The sequence below is a fragment of the Colobus angolensis genome, unplaced genomic scaffold, assembly GCF_000951035.1.
Source record: "Colobus angolensis palliatus isolate OR3802 unplaced genomic scaffold, Cang.pa_1.0 Scaffold344, whole genome shotgun sequence".
Classification (NCBI taxonomy): domain Eukaryota; kingdom Metazoa; phylum Chordata; class Mammalia; order Primates; family Cercopithecidae; genus Colobus; species Colobus angolensis.
Window position 1 is genome coordinate 1,432,102 of NW_012116755.1, and position 13,073 is coordinate 1,445,174.

The following is a 13,073-nucleotide window of genomic DNA, read 5'->3' on the forward strand; positions in this document are numbered from 1 at the left end:
CATACCCAGCTAATTTTTGTATTTTTAGTAGAGATGGGGTTTCGCCATCTTGGCCAGGCTGGTCTTGAACTCCTGACCTCGGGTGATTCTCCCGACTTGGCCTCTCAAAGTACTGGGATTACAGGCATGAGCCACTGTGTCCAGCCTTTTTTTTTTTTTTAAATAGTTATTTTGGTGAATGTGCATTGGTATCACAGTGTAGTTTTAATTTGCATTTTTAATAGATATTTAAATTGAGCACCTTTTCTTGGTTTATTGGCTACTCAGACAGCCTCTTTTATGAAGACATCCAAATATATTCTACATTTGAGTCTTTTGCCCATTTTTCTATTGGGCTGTCTTTTTTAATAGGAATTCTTTATGTAATCTGTCAGATAGTATTTTCTCCATCCAGATTATATTTTTAGTTTTTAAATGATGTCTTCTGATATAAAGAAGTTCATGATATATATTTACATAATATGACATATATTATGTAAATATATATAATATATATATACATATATAATTGAATATATAACTTTTTTCCCTTTCTCAATCCTGTTCAAGAAATAGTTGTCTACTCCAAGGTCATGTAAATGTTTTTTTCTAAAAGTTTTATTGTCTTATCTTTCATTTTTATATCTATGGTCTATTTCATATGGCTTTGTGTGTGTGGTGTGAGGTAGGGATTGAGATTCTTTTTTTTCCATTGGGGTATCTGATTGACCCAGCATCGATGCCTTTCCTTATTGCACTGTGGTGCCTCCTGTGTGCTTTTGACAGGGATGACAGGGATGAGGATGATAAAGAATAGGCATAGTGTATCTTTCTCTTGTGAGACACAGGGATTCCAACTCCTATTCTCAATCTTAAAAAGAAGTTATTTTTCCTCCTCCCAGTAAGTGGGAATTTTAATTGTGCTTCTGCTTCCAGCATACCAAGGGTTCGAGTTCTAGAGGATGAAGAGGGGTCGAAGGACATTGAATTGTCTGATGACCCTTATGACTGCATACGACTAAATGTGGACAATGTCCCCTGCATTGTCACTCTGTGCAAGGTATAAGCTTGTGTTTTATGTTTTTTGTCTTCCCTGTGGGTGTGGGTCTCCTCCAATCCCAACCTGCTGAGGTTACTTAACAGGTTAAGAAGTTGTAATATCACATACCATATAAAAGTAGCTTTTACCCAAATCCAATAATTTGGTTATACTAGAAACCACTACCATGAGTAGCTCTTTCTTTTCTTTTTAATTGAAAGATACAACATGATCCTGGGAGCCACGAGTGTGTTTGTAGTAATAGTAGCCAGAGTTTGTTAAGCTCCTTCCGCATACCATGCACTTCACTAAAGCACCATGTCCTTTTTAATTCCCTCAACTCTATGGGGTCTAGGGTGGTTGAGTAGTGGCAGGGTGGTGAACACTGTCCCCGCTATGAAATGGGAGGTTGGAGCAGGTCTTTGGTATCAGGAGTGGTTTTCACATAGAGGGCAGTGGAGCTGAACAGCAGGCTGATGTGACATTTAACTAATGCTGCTCCAGGCTGTGCAAAGAGGTCTGTATTGGCTATTGGCTGGGATTGTAGCTAATTCCACTCAGGATTCATTATCTCAAAATAAAGCTAAACAGGTCAGGTTTAATTCCACTGAAATCACTTCATGAACAGAATGTGGTGAAGTGTTCAGACAGCAGGATGTTGGGTCTTGGCTTTCTTTTTTTCTTTTTTTTTTTTTTCTGAGACAGTCTTGCTGCAACACCCAGGCTGGAGTGCGATGGTGTGATCTCGGTTCACTGCAACCTCTGCCTCTTAAGTTCAAGCAATTCTCCTGCCTCAGCCTCCCAAGTAGTACAGGCATGCACCATCATGCCCGGCTGATTTTTGTATTTTTAGTAGAGACGGTGTTTCACCATGTTGACCAGGCTGGTCTCAAACTCCTGACCTTGGGTGATCCGCCCACCTCAGCCTCCCAAAGTGCTAGAATTACAGGCGTGAGCCACCGCACCTAGCCAGCTTGTTCTTTCTTGTTTATTTGTTTTGAAACAGCATCTTGCTCTGTCGCCCAGGCTGGAGTGCAGTAGCACAATCTAGGCTCACTGCAACCTCTGCTGCAACTCCCCCACCCGCCCAGGCTCAAGCTCAAGCAATCCTCCCACCTCAGCCTCCCAAGTAGCTGGTAGCACAGGCTCACACCACCACATCTGGGTTTTTTTTGTATTTTTGGTGGAGATGGGGTCTTGCCCATGTTACCCAGGCTGGTCTCAAACTCCTGAGCTCAAGCAATCCATCTTCCTCGGCTTCCCAAGGTGCTGGGAGGCATGAGCCACTGCGCCCAGCCTTTGGCTTGTTCTTGGGTGTGTCCCTTAGCATGGACCCTCTTGATTTCCCTTGCCATCAGTGAAAGGTCCATGTGGCTTTGTGTATTAATTTCTCCCTTGTGCCCCTCTGTTGGAAAGCCCTGGTGGCCTTTGCCTTGGATGATCTCTGAATTCTAGTTTTAAACCCCCTTTTCCTGTTTTTCCATGTCATGTTTTTATTGTACCACCCACACAGTGGCCTGTGAGAATTGTTGAACATTCCTTGAACTATTTTCCTCATGAGCACAATCTAAAATAAGACCTGAAACGACCAGTGTGGGTATTTTCCCTGGTGTAGATATTCCCACCACGAGGCCATGAAGGGTGGGGCTCTGAGGCCTACATGACCCACTGTGTGCTGTGCGCCCTGCCTTTGCAGATTGGCTATCGGCATGTGGTGGATGCTACCCTTCAGGAGGAGGCCTGCTCGCTGGCCAGCTTGCTGGTGTCAGTGACCAGCAAGGGAGTTGTGACGTGCATGAGGAAAGTGGGGAAGGGCAGCCTGGACCCAGAGAGCATCTTCGAGATGATGGAGGTGAGGCCCTGGTTCTGAGGAAGGTGCGGGGACGTGGCTTAGGTGCCTGCTGCTTCCTGCTCCCTTGGTCACACCGTGGAGTTTCTCCCCATTCACAGCCTTGACCCCAAACCTGGAGGTTGGAGAACAGCTGGTTTGAGCCAGGGGTCTGCTGACCTAATCAAGGGGGTTGCAGGGGTGGTTACTCTGGACTGGGAGGTAAGGAGCCTACCAGTAACTATTTCTTATCCTCAGTAAGTCCCCCCATCTCATTTCTGTGTGTCTAAATAAGACCATTGGACTTTGATAATGTAAAGAGCCACTCGTAACTCCAAAATCGCAGGCCTTTGTGACTTGATGAAGGAATAGAATTCTTGGCTCACTGCTTCCTGTCCCTTGAAGTGGGTGAGTAAAGATGGAAGCAGGGGCTGAAGTGTGGCTGTCTGCCAAATTCATTACTGCTCTAGAAGTGTGTAAATGGAGACAAGCAGAGATGGTGAGAAACTCGACCCGCTGGAGTGGGGGTGGGTTGTCCCCATCACTGGCAGAGCCATCAGGGCACTTCCGCAGTTTTCTGTACTGTTTGCCCCACATGTCTGTCGCCTCACTGGCCTGGAAGCCCCGCAGGAAGGGGAGTCCTGCTCACCTGTTTCCCAGACCTTCCTTCCCCTACATCCACCTCACCTTTCTGACTGATTGACTGACTGAACTTCCAGAAACAGAGTTAGCCGGATCTGATTATTCATACTTTCTTGTAACCTCTATATCACCACACATGCCCAGAGATCATTGCTTAATAGCAAGCACTCTTCCTTTGTGTTTAGAAACAATGACTTCTTACCGAAGAATCCAAGAACATGACATCTATTTTCTTCATCATCTTTAAAATTTAAAAGGCCAAAATGAGCACTGTATATAGCATGGAGTTCCCAACCATGGACTGTGAGGGTGTACTGCCCTGGCTGCAAACCTGGCTCTGGGCCATAGTCCCCCTCATCTGCAAAGTGGGACTGATAATAGCAATATCTGCCTCAGACACTGCTGAGGTGGTTATTAGGGTGATGTGAGGTGTAGAGGTGAAGCACGTGTCACAGTGTCTGATAACGTCATCAGTTCTCAGCTAACGGCAGCTCTTACTCTCTGTGCTCCGTGAAGCACCCTGAGTTCCGATTTCTCCAGACTTAATGCTGCATAAAGTCTACCAAAGGCCTCTAGACAAGGAACTGTCAAACCTTGTTTTAGAAGGTACTCTTCCCCCTCCCAGGAGGGTTTATGAGAATTTCTCTAAATAACAACAAGCACAGTAAACAAATAGCTCAAGTTTATTGTGTGCATACTATGTGCCAGATACTGTTTTCACTGCTTTAAATACATCATTTAGTCCTCAACAACCTGTGAAGTAACTATTGTCCTCATTTTTACAGATGAGGAAACTGAGGTACACAGAGGATAAGCAGCTTGCCTACAGGCCTCCCTGCTCATAAATACTGGAGCTAGGATTTAAACCCAGACTGTGTGCGTCCAGAGCCACTGCTCCCAGCCCCTGTGCAATGTTAGCCTTATAAACCAGATCTGCCCTGGCTGTCCTGGATGGCAGAACTGGAGCTCTGTTCAGTGAGCTGAGCTTTGTCCTCCCCTCAGGTTTGGGGGATGAGGTCTGCTAACTCTGGACAGGGGACTGTAGCTCTGTGGCCCTGTCTTACTGGTTATCTCACACAGGGATGCAGCAATCTGGAAATGACTCAGTGGTGGAGCTGAGAGCCTTGCGGGTGGTTGTGCAGGCTGCCACCCCCAACCTCTGCAGTTGCTTTCTTGTATCTGGATTCAGAGGCATCAAGTCCCTCTCGAGTCCTGGCATCCTGTCCATCTCATCTCCTTTTGTCCTCCCTCTCCACCCTCATGTATATGAATAATCAGTACCCCTATTTGACAGACTCAGACTTTTTTTTCGTTTTCTAATGTTATGGGAAAATCTTTTCAAAGGCCTTTTTTTTTTGAGACGAAGTCTCACACTATCGTCCAGGCTGGAGTGCAGTGGTGCGATCTCAGCTCACTGCAACCTCTGCCTCCCTGATTCAAGTGATTCTGCCTCAGCCTCCGAAGTAGCTGGGATTACAGGTGCCCACCACCACTCCCAGTTAATTTTTTTTGTATTTTTAGTAGAGACGGGGTTTCACTATGTTTGCCAAGCTGGTCTTGAATTCCTGACCTTGTGATCTGCCTGCCTCAGTCTCCCAAAGTGTTGGGATTACAGGCTTGAGCCACCGTGTCTGGCCCCCAAAGGCCTTTTTGACCTTTAACCCTGACTTTGCATTTCATAGAGGTGATCACTTCCCAGCCTTTTAGATTGAAATCATCTTTTCATAAGCGTTTTAGACATACTTGGGATCTCATCCCATGTTACAGTTAGGGGCCGCGGGAGAAGACACACAGGTCATTATTCTGGGGAGTATACACCTGTAACTGGAAAGATTGAGGCAGGGATTTAGGCATGGATGTCTTTATCTCAACATTGTTGAGAATGGAACCAGTGGCAGAGTTGAATCCAAACCGCTATGGGAATGTGAAAGACTTGATAAGGTAGAGATTTGTGGTTGGTTCTTCGTATTCTTAAAATGATTCTTGGACCCAGAGACAGATAAAATAACAGTTTCATAAAGAAAAAAATTTTTTTTTATATTGGGATTGTTGTTGTTGAGACAGGGTCTTGCTCTGTTATCTAGGCTGAAGTACAGTGGCACAGTCACAGCTCACTGCAGCCCTGACCTCCTGGGCGCAAGCAGTCCTCCCATCTCAGCCCCCTGAGTAACTGGGAGTACAGGCGCATGCCACCATGCCCAGCTAATTTTTTAGTTTTTTGTAGAGATGGGGTTTCACTCTGTTGCCCAGGCTGGTCTTGATCTCCTGCCCTCAAGCAAAATCCTCTTGCCTTGGCCTCCAAAAGTCCTGGGATTACAAGCATGAGTCACCACTCCCAGTCATACTGAGTTTTGCTTTTTTTTTTAGGACCTCTCGTGTCTGCTGTGTAGGGACTGATTATTTTGTGGGTTGTCCCTCTTGATGTGTTTTGATTCCAACATTTCACTGCCTTTAGCATCTCAGCATGGCAGTAACACCAAAGATCCCATCCAGGTATGGGATACCTGGATGGTCATACCTGAGCAGTTCTGCTTAGAGGCTGTGTAGGAGGTGAATGAGAAGCTGCTTACTAAAATGTCCTTGGCATCATCTGTTTCTTCTCCAGACACACTCTGGATTTCCTGTGGTCTCCCTATTCCTTCTCACTGTAGTACAGTGTCAACCTGGCTGTACCCAAGCCCAGATTTGGTTGACAACTTTGTTTCTTGTTGCAGTGGCAGCAGGATTGTGAAGCATGAACTAATGGCCAGGGCAGGCTTTGCTGCTCCCTGTTTGCTGCCTGGTGGGGGCTGGTGTCTTTATTCATTTATTTATTTATTTATTTACTTTTGATACGATTTTTCCAAAATTTATTATGTTGTTGGGGTTTGTGGTTTGTTTTTGTTTTAATTTGCTTTAATTAAATAAAAGTCCTCTAAGGCAGATGAAATGTATGCAATGTCAGAAAGACTAACTGGCAGAAAGGGAAGCTTTTCTGGTCAGAGTGTGTGTGCCTTACAACGGGGCATGTGCTCTCTCCTGTCCCTTCTCCACAGACTGGCAAGCGTGTGGGCAAAGTGCTGCATGCCTCTTTGCAGAGTGTTTTGCACAAGGAAGAAAGCCTGGGACCCAAGAGACAGAAAGTTGGATTCCTGGGATGATTTGCACATCAACTGCTCAACTGTGGATTGTTTGTTACTTTTCCTTTTAAACTGGTTTGTATATAGTTTTCTTCGCTGTTACAAATTTACAGCACCATTTGTACGTGTAAAATTAAAGGCTATTTTCTGGTCTGGTTTGGTATGTCTAGAGTTCTTCAGTTGAAGTCAAGGCACCATTCAGTGACCCCTCCGAGTCTGGCCCTTATCTAGTGAGTGGCAGACAAGCCCAGAGCTCTGCCACCAAGGGAGACCCCACAAGCTGGAGTAAAGACCTGGCAGAAAATGGTTTAAAGGAAATGTTTATGATATGTATTTTGTGAATTTTTTTCCCCTTGAAGAACTTTAAAAATAAGAATCACAAAGAAAAGTTCATTCACCTTGTGTATTTGGGTGGTTCTGGGAGAGGAAAAAAGAGGAGGCACTCTGCCCTAGGTACAGACCCAGGGCGTCTGCCTGGCTGGGGAATCGTCCCAAATCCTGGGGAGGTCCAGCTGTGACTTCCTGCCTTCCAAGAGATCTGAATGGAACCCTAAGTTCAGGGTCTTAGTGGTAGCTTTGGCTCTTAGCCATCCTTTCTTATCACTCTTGTTTTGAAATTGCTTTGTGCTTTATAACCACTCCCTGGTGTTTCCTAAGATTTTGTTTTGTCAGCATTAAGGAGGATGCTTTCAAGATGTTGTCATTTGATAATTCAGCTGCCTTCTTGCTGTCGGCATAGAAAGGAACACTATGCTTGCTGGCCCAGAAGGCTCTTCCTATGAGCCTGTAGTTTCACTGTGCAGTGTGTTAGAATTAAGTCTCTTCATGTGTAGAGCAGCTTTTTTTTTTTTTTTCCTAGGGGAACTGAAACTCCTAAATCTTAAAATGCCCTGGGGAAGGAGCTGATTCATGAAGGAGAGCATTTCAACCGTGGCATTTGCTCTCTGCATTCAGTTAGACAAATGGGGTAAGGCATTAGGAATTTATCACCAAATGGAAAGAACATAATGTGAGCTGAAGCCCTTGGGACTGCTTCCAGAGGTCCTGGTGTGGGCGTTCCTCCCGGCAAGGCCAGGTCCATCCCTGTGGAGTGAAGCAGCTGCCTAGACTTGGGCTTAATGGGGAAGCTTCTACCTTGTTGAGAGCACAGCCTGGGTTTTTATCTTTTATGTTTCTCCAGTGACTATCTACAGATACCATGACGGTGTTCCCAACAAGGCAGAAATCAGCCTGGTCTCTCCTCCCCTGCTCCTTGTTGACTGCCCATGACATGACAAAACATTGGCAGTGGTGGTGCAGAGATGCAACTCAAGTGTGAATAAAGTTTAGAAGCTTTTGCTTTTGATGGTTGATTCCAGTGGATCATTTTGAGATACATAAATTAGAACGGATATTGTCATATTTGTCAAACTCAACTCTGCTTCACTTCCCTTCAGACAGATGAGGCTTTGGCATGCCAGTGGTATGACAAACAGCTACCCAACTTGGATGGCTGGCTAAACGCTTCCAGTAAAAATGAAGAAGGAAGAGAAAAAGATGGTGGCATCTGTCTCTAGCCACCCCATACCTTTCCCTGAAGGCCATCCCTACATGTAACATACATATATTGCAAATGAAACAAAACGCCATATGAGCAGGGGCTCTCAAGGAGAGGTGTTTATTGGAAAGATCTGATTGTTGCAGCTCTCAGAATGAGAGAAGAGAAAACTGAAGACAGAGACTGGCAAAGACTTGGAAAAATATTATCCTGGGACAGACCTGTTTCATCCAGCAGAGCCACAGCTGTCTTTAGTGGTCTTTAAATAAACATTAGGTAGAAGAACATTGAAGATGGTCAAAGTAAGGGCGAGGTATAAGAAATGCAATGTTAAGTGATAACTGGGTTTTTAATTGTCTCTGATTTCTTAGTCTTCCAAATCACTAGTTAATTTTTTTTCTTTTTCTTTTTTTTTTTTTTTTAGAGATAAGGTCTCACTGTGTCACCGAGGCTGGAATGCAATGGGGCAATCATAGCTCACTGCAGCCTCAAACTCCTGGGCTCAAGTGATCTTCCCACCTTTCTGGGACTGCAGGCATGCCACTATGCCCAGCAAATTGTTTTTTTAAAACGAGGGTCTCACTATGTTGCCCAGGCTGGTCTTGAACTCCTGGCCTCAAGCAATCCTCCTGCCTTGGCCCCCCAAAGTGCTGGAATTATAGGCATTAGCCACTGCACTGTGACATGAGTTTAGATTTTTTTTTTTTTTGATGAGAGTCATTGAGTGGGCTGACTTCTTTTTTTTATTATTATTTTTTGTTTTTTGATATATGGTCTCACTCTGTCACCCAGGCTGGAGTACAGTGGTGGGATCTCGGCTTCTTGCAGCCTTGACCTCCTGGGCTCAAGTGATCCTCCCACGTCAGCCTCCTGAGTAGCTGGGACTACAGGCATGTACCACTGTGCCTGGCTAATTTTTGTATTTTTTGTAGAGATAGGGTTTTGCGAAGTTTCTCAAGCTGGTCTCGAACTACTGAGCTCAAGTGATCCACCTGCCTTGGCCTCCCAAAGTGCTGGCATAACAGGCCTGAGCCACCACTCCCCACCCGGCTGATGTGTATTAACAGCCATGGAGAGCCTTTTTAAAAATGGTAGGCTTGGTGGGGTGCAGTGGCTCACACTTCTAATCCCAACCTTGGGAAGTCAAGGTAAGAGAATCATTTGGAGGCCAGGACTTCGAGACCAGGGTGGTCAACATAGTGAGGCCCCCATCTCTACAAAAACTTAAAAAATTAGCCAGATGTGGTAGTGTGTACCTGTAGCCCCAGCTACTCAGGAGGCTGGGGCAGAAGGTTTGCTTGAACTCTGGGAGTTGGAGGCTGCAGTGAGCTATGATTGCACCACTGCTCTCCAGTCCGGGCGACAGAGCAAGAACCCTGTCTCAAAAACAAACAAAAAACAACAAATGGCAGGCTTGTCAGCCAACCATCAATTTTTGGCATGCTATTAATATAAAAACCAGAAGGTGGCTGGGGACAATGGCTTATCCCTGTAATCCCAGCACTTTGGGAGGCTGAGGCAGGAGGATCACTTAACCCCAGGAGTTCAAGACCAGCCTAGGCTACATAGTGACACACCATCTCTACATAAAATTTAAGAATTAGCTCAGCATGGTGGTGCATGCCTGTAGTCCCAGCTACTCAGGAGGCCGAGGTGGGAGGATTGCTTGAGTCCAGGAGGTCAAGGCTGCAGTGAGCCAAGATTATGTCACTGCACTCCAGCCTGGGCAACAAAGCGAGACCCTGTCTCAAATAAATAAATCCAGAAGACCTTCATAGCACAGTTTAAAGAGACTGATTTACAACTTGAGTAGAATGTGCTGAATTTCAAACCCAAGATTTCCTTGTGCAAGAGTGGCAGAGTTGCAAAGGAGACAAGGTACATCCTCAGGAGGTTACTTTTGCAAAAATCAAGACTTTCATCAGGAAAGAAAGGGACTCAAACCTGAGTTAAAGATAGGACCTTGGGTACCCCCACATTCTCCTGAACCCTTAGGGCAGGCAGAAGAAGCCTCCACTCCTCAGCTAAAGGAGCACAGCTATCCCTTTCCTGGAGACCACCAAAGGCCATATTTGAGGCAAATGTCTCAAAAATGGTACAGGTCAACCTCTGTCCCACTTCCCCTGATTATTTCCAGACCAATGACTAGGGTCAGATTACAGCCCAGCCTGAACAGGGAAATATGGTTCCTGCTGTGGGAAGAAATAGATTACTCATCAAAATAATTACAAGACTCAGCTTGGAATATGTGAAATTGAGGTGGGGGGGTCTTGAGGGTGTTGGACTAGGGCTGTGGCTAGAAATAGGGTTTAATATTTAATATCCTGGTAAGGAGATCTGAAGTTCCTAATTCACTGCTGGCCCCTTTGAAGTGGACCCAGCGATCACCAGAAGTAAATGAGGAGGAGATACCAGAATTGCCTTGGAGTAGTGTATTGAGGAAAGGGTTGGAGGGTTTATAGAAATGAGTATCTTAGAATGGATTTATCGTGTGAGCCTGGAGAACATGCCACCCATCTGTGATCCCCAGGATAACTTAGAGGGCACTGTCTTCACTAAAGCAAAAAAAAGTTGCTAGGGAAGGAATCCTGGCATCCTTGAGAAGGTCAGTAATACTTGTCCGGAAAGTTGGGTTGGGTTGGCATCGGGAGATGCTACCATAGACCTGGGGTTTCTACTGTTACTGGGTTGAGATTTGAGACAAGCAGGGGACAGGTGACAGCACGTAGCCATCAGAGGCCAGATGAGTATAATTTCCATGATGTGCAGCAAGGCCCAAGTGGCAGTCTGGCTGTAGCTAATAGATTATGTGTTCTGAGGGTTAAGACAGATGGGCAGCCAATCAGGATTTTAATCAACTTGTCAAAATTAAAAATAATAAAATAATAATTGGAGCATAAAAAGCTTATGTCAACCACTATAATGGGAAATTCCAGTCCGTCACCCAGTTTCTGTAAGCCAGTTTTACAGATAAAAGTCCATTGACAGGAGGGAGGTTGGTGTCTTTAAGAATCCTGTGATATCACCATCAGTACTTAAAATAATACTTCCCCAATCTGGAATAACAGCATTGAGGAAAGGTGATTTGAAGGCTTTTGAATCTGGGTTTTGACCTGATGCCTGTATTGGGAGACCTGAAATGCCACCAAGGCTCTCCAGTCGAGGGGGATGAGGGATGGAGGTTAGGTAGTAAATGGATGGTACAAGTAAGTCTGGCTCACAATGGTCAGTAGGTCCTGGGATAATTTCTGTCCCCAAATGTGTGGGTGGGATGGATATGGTACAATTGAGATGTCATAAATGGGATGGAATGAAAACCACAATGGTAAGGGTCAAGGTTGGAAACTGCCTCCCTTCCCTGGCCAAGATCATAAATCAGAGACAATATTGGATCTTGGGAGAAATTGCTGAGATTAGGACGAACATCAAAGACTTTAAGGACGCAAGGGTGGTTGTCCCCACCTCATTGCCATTTATCTTATCTCTGTGGCCCCTATGAAAGCCAGGTGAATCGTGGTAGATGACCAAACACGAGAGAGCTCCAATTGCCGCTGCTTTGTTGGATGAAGTGTCTTCACTAAGATTAATCAACACAGCTTCCAGTGTTTTGTATGTGGCTATAAGTTAGGCAAATTCTTCCTTAATCCCCATTAACAAGAAGGGTCAAAAGCAGATCTCTTATGTGGAAGAACTGCAAAATGTGTTCAGTGTCTTGTCACTGGTGTATGTTAATCATCTTTTTGTCACAATGATGTCTTCAGGGCCATCGTGCTGATCTATTTATATTGATAAAATCATGTTTATTAGATTTAGTATATAGGATGTGGCAAGCCGTTGGAAGTCCTAGTGAAAGACACATGCACGAGAGGGTGGGAAATAAACCCCATGAAGATTAAGGAGACCACGACATTGATAATATTTTTAGGTATCCAATGGTGTGGGGCATTCTGAGAGATACTCCCTCTAAGGTGGTAGATTTTGAACCTTATACCCACCCTCATCTCCCCACTACCCTCACTGAGAAGTACAGCACTTGTTGGGCCTCTGGACTTTGGAGACAAGAATGCTGTGCTTGAGAATGCTGTCTCAATGCATTTCCTGAGTAATTCACAAATCTACCAGTTGTGAATGGGAGTCCAGAATAAGACAGGACTCTGAAGCCTGTCTAAGCTGCATTACAAGCGTCCCTCCTGCTCCATGTGACCCAGAAATTCCAACAGAGCTAGTGCTATCTGGGGCAGATGAGGGTGCTGTGTAGTTTCTGACAGGCCCAATAGGAAGTTGTAGCACAGACCCTAGGATTCTGGAGCAAGGCCATGTGGTAGAAAACTATTCACCTCCAAATGAGTGAGTTTGAAAAGAAGTTTCTGGCTTGCCTCTGGGCCCGATTAGAGACTGAATACCCAACCCTGGGACCTCAGGTGACCCGAGCCACCCATCATGCTGGTTATTGTCAGACGCACCAGGTCATAAGGTTGGGTGGGTGCAGCAACAATCCATGCAACATGAAAATGTACATTCAGGATTAGGCCTGAGCCGTTCAGTGGGCACAACCAAGGAATATACCAGGTAGTCCAGATTCGTCTGTCACCCCTGTTCGCCAGTGCCTCTCATCCACACTTATGGCCTCATGGGGGAGGGGACTCCTGCAGCCAGATACTGGAAGAGGAAAACCCCAGGTCTGGCTTCTGGATTAGTTAGTTCTCTATATTGATGTGTGCCCCAAAGGGACTGCTGCTGCGTTACAGCCCTGCAGGACAGCAGCGAGAGAACTGAGTGCAGCAATGCACTTGGTTGTTCAGTTTGGACAAAGGGATAAGGATACACATGGATTCCTGGGTAGTAGGGAGTAACTAGGCTAGTTGGACAAGGGCCTGAAAGGAGTAAGATGGGATAATCAGAGAAAAGGGATTTGTATGGACCTGTGGG

The 13,073-nt window shown here is 45.4% G+C and overlaps 1 protein-coding gene across 3 annotated transcripts in view; it reads left to right on the forward strand.

Annotated features, from left to right (window-relative positions):
- The window catches only part of EXOSC7 (exosome component 7), a 36,402-nt gene extending 28,450 nt beyond the window's left edge, over window positions 1-7,952 (forward strand). The window contains exons 6-9 of one of the 3 annotated variants that reach the window (XR_001002947.1): window positions 916-1,039; window positions 2,715-2,870; window positions 6,524-6,682; window positions 7,467-7,952. Coding sequence is in view for 2 of the 3 variants with exons in the window: in XM_011952645.1 (XP_011808035.1) it covers window positions 916-1,039; window positions 2,715-2,870; window positions 6,524-6,628 (385 nt within the window). In the remaining variant the exon portion in view is untranslated. Of the gene's footprint in view, window positions 1-915; window positions 1,040-2,714; window positions 2,871-6,523; window positions 6,767-7,466 lie in introns of those variants that run through there. The other 2 variants (XM_011952645.1, XM_011952646.1) reach the window with 2 other exon arrangements.
- The last annotated feature ends 5,121 nt before the right edge of the window (window positions 7,953-13,073 follow it).